At 47.7% G+C, this 14,572-nt stretch overlaps 1 protein-coding gene across 4 annotated transcripts in view; it reads right to left on the reverse strand.

The window, feature by feature from the left end:
- Positions 1–1,001: 1,001 nt before the first annotated feature.
- LOC134527771 (uncharacterized) overlaps positions 1,002–14,572 on the reverse strand; it is a 263,429-nt gene continuing 249,858 nt past the window's right edge. For all 4 annotated transcript variants that reach the window (XM_063360703.1, XM_063360704.1, XM_063360705.1 and 1 more), the window contains one exon: positions 1,002–1,444. In XM_063360703.1, coding sequence (XP_063216773.1) covers positions 1,374–1,444 — 71 coding nt within the window. In that variant the 3' untranslated portion in view covers positions 1,002–1,373. The remainder of the gene's footprint in view (positions 1,445–14,572) is intronic.

Genomic DNA, 14,572 nt, shown 5'->3' on the forward strand with positions numbered 1-14,572 from the left:
CGACTCCACAGGCCAGCCATTGGTCCGCGGACTGCTATTGGTTATTCACAGCCACCCCAGCGAGATTGCAACTCTCGAGTTGGGCTCCCGTATCCGCCACCCGCGGGACGCAGTCGGTAGCAGTTGGCACTGCTAGGCCGCCTCCCGTACGCCCACAAATCCCCCACGCACTGCCAGCCTTCGGTTACCCAAAAGGGTGCAGGGAACTCCCAGCCAACAGCCCGCGAGAGAGATGCGCGCGCCCCGAGAGACGACCGCCGACCAATAAGGAGCTACTATATGCTGGATGATTATGTCCCCCAGCTTTACAAATTAGTCAGTGAGAAACCATTATACACCATATCACAGCACACTGCATATTATTAACTTAATATTTATAACCCTTATATTATTTATATGACGAATAATAAGTGCCAGAGTTACATTGCGGCAAAGGCATAATAATTATTTGGTCTGTTTGTTCATAAATTTGTTGACGCCAACTATGGGCGCTTGCTGCACTAACGTCCCATAGAGGTGCCAGGTAGGAGATATGTACAATGTCCTTCAGACGGGGGTCTGTTCCTAAATGGGGCGGGTTTACTGGCCAAGGTCAGAATAAGGGATAAGACAGAGCCTTGCAAATAGAGGTAGTGGGAGACAATTTGTCGCCTAGAACTATCCCTTGACCCACGTTTCGATACCTGGATCTGGCAATCGCACTTCAAGGACTGCATCTGCTATGATGATAGGACACTATGCGACGTACACTGTCGCAGTGTTACCTGACTGAACAACTAGTCTGATCTCACTTTCATGTTAGAGACCACAGCTAAAACTTGAATTAAAGACATCTCTGATAGGGCAATAAACTAGCCTCTTGTAGTTATGGATTTTCCACCATTAATATGCTGTTGTTGGCCCTTACATATTAGCATTTTTTTGGATAAGGAATTATGAGCACACTAAACAAAGCAACTGGACTTTATTGAAAGAATGAACAAAATTACTAGATCCATATCTTAAATGAATAAAATGTTTATTAATTGCATGTATTTGGTTTTATGCCTGTGACATTGTATTGTTTGTTTTACGATGAATATCATTGACAAAGTTTCTTTTACAGAATTATGCTTGGTTGCTACATTAAAAAAAGTTATTCCACTTTTCGCCAAGAAGAAATTTTTAATCAGTGGTTAATATTTTTATTTTATTTGTAAGGTACCTACTATATAATCATACTTCTCAAATTGTACAATAAATACGTTCAATACCTAGTTACATGACATGTATATTAAAACAAATGGTTTCACATTGTATTTTTACACCACAGACCAAATTCTTCTTGAAATTTCGTAGGTCAATCATTCGAACAGAGAGGTGGTTGGACATCATTATTGTATACGGAATTGGCTTGTATTGTTTAGACAGTAATCCCATATTCTCTCTGTAGTTAGAGGTATACCTGAAATCACAATCAAAACAAAGATAATTTAAACATATTAATATTTTTTGTCATTAATTTGACTATTTAATAACCATTAGCATTAAAGATATCAAGATATTGTTCATGTAAAACCAAACTAACTACTTTTGGTATGAGCAGAGAAGTTACTGATGCCCGGAATGATTAATTGGTGTATAGTAAAATAACATTTTCACTTGAAGATAGTTTATAATATTGAAATACCTGTATTTTCTGGGTAGGCTGCATTATTCTTTCAATGGAAAAATCTCTCCGTACTTACATAATTTGATGTTCTTCTATTTGCAAAAAGATAGTTTTGGTATAGTAGCCTAATAGCTTTAAACACTTCCCAGTTATCAAAATAGGCTTCATTCGAGATTGCCATGTTAGGTATATCTTGCAGCAAGCTTGCTTCAAGTTAACTAGTTTACACATGACAAGCTTGTCATGACATGACTGCAACAGGCTTATTGATAAGAATATTAGCTTGAATCAATTTTGATTTAAGGTTGACGCCAACCACCGGTGCTCCTTCTGGTCCGCAAAGGCCGTTATGTCACAACAACACTTACTCTTAAGTGCATCAAACACGCCCGAGCGTGATGTCCGCCGAGTGAGTGAAAGTGCACCGCGACGAACACCAAGTCGATTACAGCGCCCGGCCGGGTGTGGCAATGCGCTAAACTAAATCAGTAATTATTCTTTTAACTCAAAAACAACCAAATTAATAACAATTAAAAGATAATTAATTCAAGGGAAATTATGTCCAATTGTTAAATGACATATTTCACAATATATGATTATTGAAGTCCAAAACTGGTCGGAGATGTTTTCTCGCGCTTCACGTGTCTCGGCGCGAGGTCGCATGGCGCTTTCGCGCCAGTTACCGTCGGGAGCTCACAGGGGTCGGTCGCTCCGCGAACGCAGAGCCTTCAGATTTCGCGCCACATCCAAGTATCAGCAATAGTGTAAGTTCTTCAAATCCTTTTTCCAGCTCTGCGCCGACCCCACTCAGTCGAACGTCATTTCGTGCGACTCGTTACTTAATCATTTAATCCCAACAGGGAGATTTTATACTTATTACATAATTTTCATGTCCAGAGTTTAAGGGCAGCGTAAATGAGTCTTACGCAGCTTCGAAGCCAAGTAATCATTATCGTCAAAGGCTCCTAGCCAGCCTCGTGTGTCGAGTTCTAACTCGTTAATCTACGTATTAAATTTTCATCTTATTTAAATGTGTAACATCTAACGTGCAATCTAAACATGCAATAACTGTTTCAAGCTGTAATAAGTGACTGTGACTTTTATGTTTTCATCTAACCGGGCCTACGTACTTTTCGGGACTTTAATGTTTTGTAACAGGTTAGATTGCAAATAACTTTAGAACATTCATTTGTATGTGCTGTTTTACACGTTAACGTCAATGTCTGCATAAGCTGTTGCAGCATAGTATCTCCGCGACTATCCGCCGCATCCTTCACGTCGATAACGGCCACAGTATAAGTCCGCACATACCGTTTTACCATCTATCCTGGTCGCGCGCATCGTCTACGTATAGAGACTCGCGTGCCGCGACGGTCAGACAACAGACGCGGCCAGTACTTGGACCAGTGTGTGTAACGGTTCTTAATAAAGTGCAGTGTCGTGTTAATCAGTTTACCATTTATTTATAAGGCGTCCTGGGTGGCCTGAACAGCCCGGGTAGATTTCGAACCGCGACGCGCTCCTGCCTGCAGCCACGAGGCCGAAACCCCGTTATTGCCCCTGAGATCACTTTTCAGATTAATAATTACTCAAAAAACTTAAACAGGCAGCGGGAGTGGCGTCAAGGTAACTAGGTTCCATGCATCCAATATGATTGGCAAAGGCCAACTAACCACATGAAAAGGAAGGGGCGTGGGGGCAAGTAAATAATCTGCGACCTTGTGTAATGAGTCAATGGTATGCCATTAAATAAAATATTTTCTTCTAGTATGAACGGATGCAGTATTTGAACAATATACCATGCGTTTTATCTTTGTTACACTTGTAATTAATCCTGCATAGAGAAACATGACAAAAAACAATAACACACAAGCTTTAAGTCATTGAATATACGCCAATACTGATTGCATGTAGCTACCTCTTTAACTGTTTATTTCATACTTACATTTGCGAAGTTGATAAATGTGACTGCCATCTATCAGTAGGTGTGATACAAGGGTACTTACAGGTGACGAGCTTGCTGCAAACCTGCCATGGCAAACCCACAGTAAGCTTGACACAAGCCTACAAACTTGCGGTATTCTATGTTTACACTTGCGGTCTCGGGCTTAAAACACGGGGTGGGCCTAGTGAGTGTAGGCCAATTGTCTGAGAGGGTAGCAGGCTTTCTCGTGCATCAAAACGAATTCATGCTGTTCGTGGGTCGTCAGCTCTAGCATGGTTCACTTGGCTCGTAGTCTGTAGGTTGCTGTATTTAAATAATTAGCTGCTTCTCATGTACACAGTCCCTCTCCAGCATAATACGGTAATTTATGACTATTAATTGATAATGATTGGTAAATAACTGAAGACGATTTGCAAGACACATAGTTTTATTCACACCAATCATTTTACAGTCGTTGGCTCGTGCGAAAAGTTAACCTGTTGACCCTTAAGTGAGGAAAATACATTCCACTAATACACCAAATCTAGTGGCAGTCTTCAGGAAAGTCCGATTGGAGCCAGCCAATCTCGTAAGTTTGAAAATAAAACCTTGAAATGGGCTCAGCTGTCAAGAGTTGTGAATCTGCGTTACGTTCGTTAGTGACGTCGTTGATGCCGGCAGACGTATCTGCGATGTATTAACAAAAAAAACTTTTAGCTGGAGTCGGCCAGTCCCATACATGAGTAACCTCGTGGCGTGGTCACGTGGCGAGGTGAAGTTTAAGATGGTCGAGTTAAGCCCTGTACCACAAAGATCCGGGGATGCGTGGGGAGTGATTGAAAAAGGTTCAGGGGTGATGAGTAATAATAACCAGACTGAAAAGATCCCCACATAATAGAGTTCGCCCCGGGCTGTAGATCACTGAAGACTGCCGGAAGATAATGGCGCAGTGGAGGGGATAGCCTCAACTTCGTTACAAAACCGTCCAAAAAAAAAAGGTAAATAATAATAAGTGAAAACTCATATTAATTACTGTATGACAAATAGGTGGATAAATGCTCAGAAATGCTGTAATTAACTAAAGTAAATCATTAGTTTAAAAATGTCAATCAAGTCTGTGTTATTTATTGGAATTCATTATAATTAGTGACACATTAAGATAATGGAAAGAAATAATTAAGGACCTATTCTGCAAGGAGAATTAAGGGCGTTCATAAAGAACGGTGCCCTTAATGGGCCAACATGTCTCATATCGCTCTTTCCCTTGTCGGCATTACTGGGTTTATATTAATTTGGTTATGTTTTTATTGTGCTGCAAATTTGAAATAATGGGCACAAATTTATTTTTGCCAAAAATCCCACGTATAAACTTTGTTAGTCCATTGTTCATCCTGATCAAATCTTTCCTACAAGAGTACCGTGATGTTTTCCCAGTGCTGCAACCGAGAGCCTGGTGTGATTTCACCAGCCAAGAATTATACATAATTTTTCTTCCCGCCTCTGGCCACGAACACGACAAGTAACAGTGTCCGGCTTCGTGACCGAGAGTGATTTTCTCAGCATCCTCCCAGGTCAGCCTTCTTACCAGAGCTCAGCTTAGGTTACCAGCTCCAGTCATGCCCCATTCTAATGTTCCAGGGCTGTCAGGCACGTATCAGCCCTCGCTTTAACACATTTCTCACGAGCTAGCATATCCCCCTCCATCTTTTCCACGAACTTCACCGAGAGCACTGACCAGCGAAAGGTCTGCCTTCGCCATCCATCTCATGGCGAAGATGCCAACTACTTTACTTTAGTTCGGCGAGCTCTAGCGGCCGCCACCACACCTCTCTCTATTTCCCTTTTAGCCCGACAGAGAACAAACCAGTTGGTCCCATAAGGCCCCGGCTTATGCTAGTCCCTCTTGCAGGGCTTTTGTAAACTAACCCGAGTCTGTTTCGCCTGTGCCCCGACAGAGCATGCTGCTTTCGGAGCGCGAGTGACCTCAATTCCCCATAAGTTAGGCAACCACCCACCTTTATTCTTTTTTTCTTTTGGTCGGCGGAGCGATCTCTCGACCTCAACCTCTAGACAATCAGAACCCAGTTCTCCCACTTCCTAAGCCTCCGGGCCCGTAGCGCGAGTTTTAACTACTCGTTGCCCAATGGTTTGATTGATTCCAGTGGCGTAGCCAGGATTTGTGTATGGGGGGGGGGATTAGGAAGTATTCCCCCCCCCCTATTAAAACGGAAGAGGGGGTGTCCGGGGGTCGACCCCCGGAAAAAAATTTGGATTTTAAGGTGTAAAATAGTGCTACTTTAGCAGTTTTCGGTACTTAACTTTAAATATTGTAATGGTAAAAAATAAAAATATTATTAATTTTTTAGTAAAAAAATTGTTGAGTGATGAAGTAAGAAATTAATTCAAGCAATTTTTATCAATCAAAGTGCCTTGTTTACGTCAACTCAAATTCATAAATCATGCTCGAAGCTCTACAGTTAAAAAAAAAAGGAATAAAAAGGGTTGTGTTTCGGCAGAACCGATCTATTCCTGGAAACAATTAGCTTTAGCTTGAGGAGTTACATGACACCATGTCGTTGTCTTAATTCTATACACACACAGCGATCCTTACACTTTTGGAAGCCCAGTCACCACCTGCTTATAATTACCGCACTGGTTAAATACAGTAGGTGTAAGATATTTGAAAGCTTGGGACCCGTCACTGCGGCACAACCTTATAGCTTCTGCTCGCGACAGGGGTAGGGGAAGGGAAGGAGAATCGGCAGGGCTCGCTTACTCTTCTACTCATCTTCTCCTCCAGTGCAGTGGCCGGTGATAGCAGTAAGACACCCAGGCTTTTAGATAACCTGCTTTCAGATAAGAAAAAAATAATTGGGGCTAAGGGGGGGGGGGTTGAACCCCTAACCACCCCCCCCCCTGGTTACGCCACTGATTGATTCGTCCTTCTGTCATCACCGTGGTCATTTCTTTCCGGTGCTTCTCACCCGCGACCCCTTTCGAGAAGCAGTCTCGCAGCGACTAGCCTAAGGGATGTGATCCCAGGGAGTCCGTGAATGATCCCTGGTTTATTTATTTTCTAGATTGATAGTCGCGTTAGTTCAGATTACTAGGTAATCTTGTAGCATGACCCGTGCGTGGCTCCCGTGAGCAATAGTGCAGCTTCAGAGGGAGTGATTTTCATCATTCCATCCCCAGAATGGTAAGTGGGAAATTCTTAGCCCTTTTTGCCTATAGTTAGCTTTCTACTTAACTGATTTCATGATCCCTGTTTCTTGTCAACTTAATTTCTATTCCTGACCACTGGACCTTCCAAGAATTGGTCCAAGAGTTCGGGTTTTTCTCTGGCTCAAGTACGTCAAATTCAGATAAATTTACATGGCTTCCTTCTTGAATGGACATGAATTCCACGCGTCTCTCCAGCCGGCTAACCTTTGAGCCGTCACCTCTTCTCCTCACTTCTTAGTCCAGTCATCTTAGTCAAAATTAGGTAAGTATCTCGGAATTTGAGATATCCAGCTATAAACTCGTATAATCTTGTATTTTGACATCCTAAAAGTTGTCTCAAAACCTACATATGGTAGGGTTTACGCGACTATTAAAATCTAAGGCCAAAGTTCACAAAAATCGATTTTTTGCTCATTGTTTGCAAATATCTCGTTTCTTATGGGTTTTTCGATATTTGTATTTATTATAAATATTATAGAGGATTAAATTCCCTACAACTTTTGTTTCATACATTTTTTAAAACGATGATCATTTTCGAGATAGAGGGCGGAGAGCGCGTGGCTAGAGCATCATTTAAGGTCAACCGGTAGTCCCGGTCAAAAACAGGCCATATAATTTTTATTAATTATTGATAAATACATAATTATTAATAATTTCCATTTATTATTAACTATTACATTATATTTCGTAATTTTTTATTAATTAAATATCTATCTATTCAATAACACTGACGACAGTCGTCGTACCCTCCTAGACGTAGAGGCCGTACCTGTCCACCAACGTGGGCCTAAGGGAGGTATTTTCCCCTTAGTGCAAATTAAGTGAAGTGCAGTGTCTACGATCAGGGACGCACCCGCGTGCGCCCTGGCACGTTCGCAGACGACAATGTGTTTTGTAAATATTTTCTACTTTCTTATAATTATTGCGTCATTATGTTTCTATTGTAAATAATCACGAGCATCTTTGTTTTGTATAATTTATAACATTGCAGAACTCTTAAATAATAACTTGTGTTTACGTTTTGGTATAATTACTTATAATGTCGTTTAACTCTTAAATAATTGTGTAATTATTTTCAAGTGCTGTGTTAGTAATATATAAACCGCGGTCCGCGCGTACCGTCGCGCGGGCGGGCGGGGGAGGCAGTGGCTAGCCAGACTCCGAGCCGAGCAGACGTGCTCGCTCTCTCCGCTCTGCTCCGCTCGAGACGTGCGTTCAGTATGGTACCATTCTCGCTACCAGCAAGTTCGTCACGGGACTGCCTCCGCAGTCGTATCAGACCGCGTATGAGTTACTTTGCACGTCTGAACTTTCGTAACCAGCAAGTTTCGTCACGGGACTGTTCCGCAGTCACATCGAGTAGCGTTTAAGTTGCTACCAATGTATTTCCGGGAGTCTGGGTCGCGGCGAGGGAGAACGCTCATCCAGCAACGTGTCGGCCAGGCTGCGATAGGGCTTCGACGGAATAAATTAGCTCGTGAAAACGGACAGCAACGTTTTCTCCTTGCAACCTTCTTCATATCCTCTAACCTATACAAGTTTCCCTCTCGGTCCCATGTTTCACGGTCCCGGCAACGTTGGCCTGAACTCCACCTTCTCTCCGACTGGAGCTACGCGGGCAAATCAGGGCGAGTCTCAGGACAATTCGCAATAGAGACTTAGGAACCGCAGGCCGAGGGACGTCAACACTTATAACCAGTGGCGTAGCCAGGATTTGTGTATGGAGGGTGTTAAGAAGCCCCCAGTATTAAAGTGGGGGGTCTGGGGGTCCTCCCCCGGGAAAATTTAGATTTTAAGGTGTAAAATAGTGCTAATATAGCAGTTTTCGGTAATTAAATTAAAATATTGTAATGGTAAAAATTTTATTAATTTTAATATGAAATTTGTTCAGTGATGAATAAGAAATTAATTAAAGATTTGGTGCTAAGGGGGGGGTTTGACCCCCTAAAACCCCCCCTGGCTACGCCCCTGCTTATAACCGATTCCTAAAATTAAAAAATAATTAAGAGACAAACTTTAATTACATTTTCATTATATTTTCATTTCCACAAATTACATTTTAAATAGAAAATTATTAAGTACATCTTCTTTAAAATAAGTAAACTCTTAAATTCTTTCATAACGTTAAAAATTGTACTTGGGAATTATACCTGGAAATTAGGACACCTATTATATAGTACGAACCTTTCTATTTATAGGCAGTAGGGACAGATGTTCAATTGTATTGTGTAGTTACGACTGTCTTCTTTTTCAAGGAACCACTTTGTCGTGTACTACATTTGGCCTCGGCTACCTTGTGCGAGTGCTACATGCTCAACCCTGAAACAAACATGGCTTCCCCGACACCGCAGGGTATTTTTTACCTAATCTCTTGACGACGACCATCGGTGCTCCCTCTGAGAGCACAGACCGTTATGTGTCCTCAACACCTGAGCCAGTGCCAGTGCTACGAACACGCCCGCGCGTGTAGCCTAGTGCAAGGGGGGCAGTGCCTCGAATGGCGTGACGTCAGCCACGGCCAGCTAGGTGTACATAGCGCCAGGCCGGGTGTGGCAATGCGCATAAGGGAATCCAGTGCATATGTAATTAAAATAACAAACACATACTAAAACTTTTAATAAGCCTAATAATTCTTGTTAATTAATTAATGGTATTGTAAACTCTTTCTGTTCACAAAACTGGCCGGCATCTTCTTCCCGTGCCCCGTCCTTTTACCCAGGGGTTTTCCTCCCCTCCCTGGCCAGGTTGCCAGGGAGAATCGTCAGTAGCCATCCAGCACTCACGAGGGCCGGCAGCCCCGCGCATGGGGAGCATCCAACTTTCGCGCCAGATACCACATGTAACGTCCATAGGTAATATTTCAGAATCTTCTTTCGTCAGCTCCACGGTCAGCCCTAACCGGCCAGACGATGTATCGTACGGTCCTTAACTAATATGTGCGACTCGACTACGAGTCTTTCACGTGTGATACGTAAATGATAGTGTTTTTAGGCAGCCCGCCGAGGTGCCTGCGCATCACGCCTTTTTAACTCTCTACGGAGAACTTGTACATTGCCCACGCGGGGCGGCATTGCGCCTAACGCGAAACTTAACTTCAAAACGCATTATTTCCTGGGACGTGCTACGGTCGCGGACGAGATACCACGTAGGGTTCTGCTGCGCCCGTACCCAGCTTTACATGGCCCACGCCACCACGAGGACGAGCCTCGATTTAAGTAATTCCCCTGAACAGGGGGCCTGAAACCACCCCGTGCCCGGGACTTGCTCGTAGTGACTTTAGTGTTAGATTTCAGTGTTAGTGTTAGTGTTCGCCATCAATCTTACGTACGTGTCCATTTCAGTGTTATGTGTAATTCACCATTCAGTTATTAGCGTACCTTCTGTGTTACGCACCGTACAGACAGCCACGTGCTAAGCACTAGCCTTGCCGCTCACTCGAATCATCGTCACCGTAGCTCTCAGGGTAGCCTGCACCCCTCGATGTGGTAGTCTCTCGCAATACTGTCAGACGCTAATCAGTACCGCCATTCGAGGGCCGTGTGGGCGGAGTGGAGGTCAACGATGATACGGCCAGTCACGTGAAAGTGTCTTATGCGAAGTGCAGTATTGTAACATGTGCTTCAGTAATAAATCAGTTAAGTTCACGTGTGTCATTTTAATAGCACGGTGTCCTGGGTGGCCATAACAGCCCGGGGGGCCCTTTGTAGACGCGTCCCTGCCTGCAGCCACGAGGCAAAGAACCCTGCCCTCGAGACCAAATTTCCTTTCACATAATTTAATTAACATAATTTCAGGACAGGCAGCGGGGACGGCATCAAATTGTCGCCCAACTTGTGTGGCTAAAATCTCAACAAACTCTTTCGACAAACAATTCACGGAAAACGAAACCGGAAGTTAGCAGACAAAGGGCTCAAGTAGGGACCAGTGCCACAGTGCGCAACGTGGCAACACCGCGCGACGGAGCGGCACTGCGCAAGCAAGATAAGCTGGGCCGAGACCAGACAACCCCTCTCCTCCGCTCTTCACCCATGCTGTACACTCCCTCCACATCCCCCCTTGTCACTTCCGCCCTCCACCCCCGCTTGTCAACCCTGCTCTTCACCCCCTCTTCATCACCCTTCCCACCCCAGCTCTCCTCCCCGCTCCACCTTCACATCAGCTGGCAACCGACACGTCACGTAGCCATGCCACCACGGGCTCCCGCGAGGCAGGAAGCGAGCGAGCATGGCAATTAACTCGGTTGGTAATGGGAGGCGACACCCCCCTACCTGCTCGCGCCCTGTCATCGACGCCACCACCCGCCGCTCAGTTCGGACAGCCGCGAGCTAAACACGGTGCAGCAACAAGGTCGTAAGTCACCATGAGTCTCTGAAGATGAACGACTTCCAGGAGGCTTACGAGGCATGGGCAAGCAAGGGCTACCCATGCCCAGGGTACAACTGGGAGTACGAAGAACAGGACGAGTGGGAGGATAACGACACCGCAGAGTACACAAAGGGGCCTGAAGTAAACTGGATGCCGCTACGACTGTACCACATGACACAGCACGCATCTTCGCTGCCACATGCGGCCAAACACCACGCCGCTCTCATGTCCATAATGCCGCCCGCGTCACGAACAACCAAGACGTCCGTCCGCAACTCGTCGCCGCCCCCGACAACGTCGCCGCCCCCGACGCCGCCTCCAGTGGATGAAGCCGCTGACGGAATGTGGCGTCCGATCACTGACGAGTTAGTGACACAGTCTTGGACCGGCACGCCGCCACGGACGCAGATGCCGCCACCGCCAACCTTTGTTAGCCAGTCATATGCCATCATCGGCGTGACGCCGCCCCCGCCATATGGGGCGGAGACGACAGCACCACAGGTGGAGAAAGACACGCCCGTCCAGCCCCTTTGGTACAATTGGCACGCGGGGATCGGGTGGACACGTCAGGCCGATGCAGATGCGCCACCTCCGATGCCGTCCCCTGTTGCCGCTCAGGTGCCAATCGAGCCCACAGAGACCAACAACAACACAGAGCTGCACAGCAAAGGGGGCGAATATGTGAACTGGGCTGAGCTGACACGCTCCAGCGACACGAAGCCTACACCGTCACAAGTACTGCCGATGCCGCCCCCTGGTGCCGTGCAGGTGTCAATCGAGCCAGCGAAAACAGCCACAGGGAGATGCAGTTCGGCAGAACACCAGGTGGCGGATCACACGCAGCGCCACTGCGGATCCCGAACACCACCTCCGGCACTACCGACGACGCCGCCCCCAGCCACCGTGAGGGCAACTGGCGCGGTCGCACGTCGCAAAACCACCACCTCGCGACCGAGTCCGGCAGACCACCAGGTGGCGGAACACACGCAGCGCCACTGCGGATCCAGAACACCAAATCCCGCACCACCGATGACGATGCCGCCCCCAGCCACGGAGAGGGCAACTGGCGCGGCCGCGCGTCGCAAAACAGTCACATCGCGACCCAGTCCGGCAGACCACCAGGTGGCGGAACACACGCAGCGCCACTGCGGATCCCGAACACCACCTCCGGCACCACCGACGCCGCCGCCCCCAGCCAGTGAGAGAGCTACTGGCGCAGCCGCGCTTCTCAAAACCGCCACATTGCGACCTAGTCCGGCAGACCACCAGGTTTTCGACGCCATGCCACAAGGCACAGAGACGATTTGACAGCCACACTGCCACCACCCCCGACACCGCCCCCAACTGCCATGTAGGCTCACGGGGGGTTGGCGCGGTGCAAACCGGCTGTGCTGCCACACGCGCCGCTGAAGGCGCCGCACTACCACCTGCCATGTGCGCCACCTCGTACGTGCCGCAACCTGCCGCTGAAGGCGCTGCCACACCGCCGCTGCCCGCCACGCTGACACCTCGGACGCAACCGCCGCCTGCCGCTGAAGGTGCCGCCAAGGACCCGCCGCTCGCCACGCGCGCCACCTTGGATGCGCCACCGCCTGCCGCTGAAGGCGCCGCCATGCTGCCGCTCGCCACACGCGCCACCTTGGACGTGCCACCGCCTTCCGCTGAAGGCGCCGCCACGCTGCCACCGCCCACCACGTGCGCCACCTTGGACGTGCCGCTGCTTGCCTCTGAAGGCGCCGCCACACAACCGCTGCCCACCTCGGCCACCATTGACGCTGACACACAAGTACCCGACGCCGCCCCATGGACAGCCGCCCCGGGTATACCAGGTCAGTGTGCTGGTGTATCTTAAAGAGTGTGTGTGAAGGTGTTGAGGCACAGAACGGCCTCGTTGTGGGGGGGGGGGGGCATTTAACGCCGACCGTCGGTGCTCTCTCTGAGAGCACAGGCCGTTATGTGTCCTCAACACCTGAGCCAGTGCCAGTGCTACGAACACGCCCGCGCGTGTAGCCTAGTGCAAGGGGGGCAGTGCCTCGAACAGCATGACGTCAGCCACGGCCCTCTAGGTGTACATAGCGCCAGGCCGGGTGTGGCATGGCGCATAAGGGAATCCAGTGCATATGTAATTCAAATAACAAACACATACTAAAAATTTTAAAAAGCCTAATAATTCTTGTTAATTAATTAATGGTATTGTAAACTCTTTCCGTTCACAAAACTGGCCGGCATCATCTTCCCACGCTCTGTCTTTTTTCCCGGGGGTTTTCCTCCCCTCCCTGGCCAGGTTGCCAGGGAGAATCGTCAGTAGCCTTCCAGCACTCACGAGGGCCGGCAGCCCCGCGCAAGGGGAGCATCCAACTTTCGCGCCAGATTCCACATGTAACGTCCATAGGTAATATTTCTGAATCTTCTTTTGTCAGCTCCACGGTCGGCCCTAACCGGCCAGACGATGTATCGTACGGTCCTTAACTAATATGTGCGACTCGACTACGAGTCTTTCACGTGTGATACGTAAATGATAGTGTTTTTAGGCAGCCCGCCGAGGTGCCTGCACTTCACGCCTTTTTAACTCTCTACGGAGAACTTGTACATTGCCCACCCGGGGCGGCATTGCGCCTAACGCGAAACTGAACTTCAGGACGCATCATTTCCTGGGACGTGCTACGGTCGCGGACGAAATACTACGTAGAGTTCCGCCGCGCCCGTACCCAGCTTTACGTGGCCCACGCCACCACGAGGACGAGCCTCGATTTACGTAATTCCCCTGAACAGGGGGCCTGAAACCACCCCGTGCCCGGGACTTGCTCGTAGTGACTTTAGTGTTAGATTTCAGTGTTAGTGTTAGTGTTCGCCATCAATCTTACGTACGTGTCCATTTCAGTGTTATGTGTAATTCACCATTCAGTTATTAGCGTACCTTCTGTGTTACACACCGTACAGACAGCCACGTGCTAAGCACTAGCCTTGCCGCTCACTCGAATCATCGTCACCGTAGCTCTCAGGGTAGCCTGCACCCCTCGATGTGGTAGTCTCTCGCAATACTGTCAGACACTAATCAGTACCGCCATTCGAGGGCCGTGTGGGCAGAGTGGAGGTCAACGATGATACGGCCAGTCACGTGAAAGTGTCTTTTGCGAAGTGCAGTATTGTAACATGTGCTTCAGTAATAAATCAGTTAAGTTCACGTGTGTCATTTTAATAGCACGGTGTCCTGGGTGGCCATAACAGCCCGGGGGGCGCTTTGTAGACGCGTCCCTGCCTGCAGCCACGAGGCAAAGAACCCCACCCTCGAGACCAAATTTCCTTTTACGTAATTTAATTAGCATAATTTCAGGACAGGCAGCGGGGACGGTGTCACTCTATGCCTAAGCTAGTTATCCTGTAAGATGGTGATGCACCCAGCGCCA

This window comes from Bacillus rossius, chromosome 1 (genome assembly GCF_032445375.1).
Source record: "Bacillus rossius redtenbacheri isolate Brsri chromosome 1, Brsri_v3, whole genome shotgun sequence".
NCBI lineage: Eukaryota > Metazoa > Arthropoda > Insecta > Phasmatodea > Bacillidae > Bacillus > Bacillus rossius.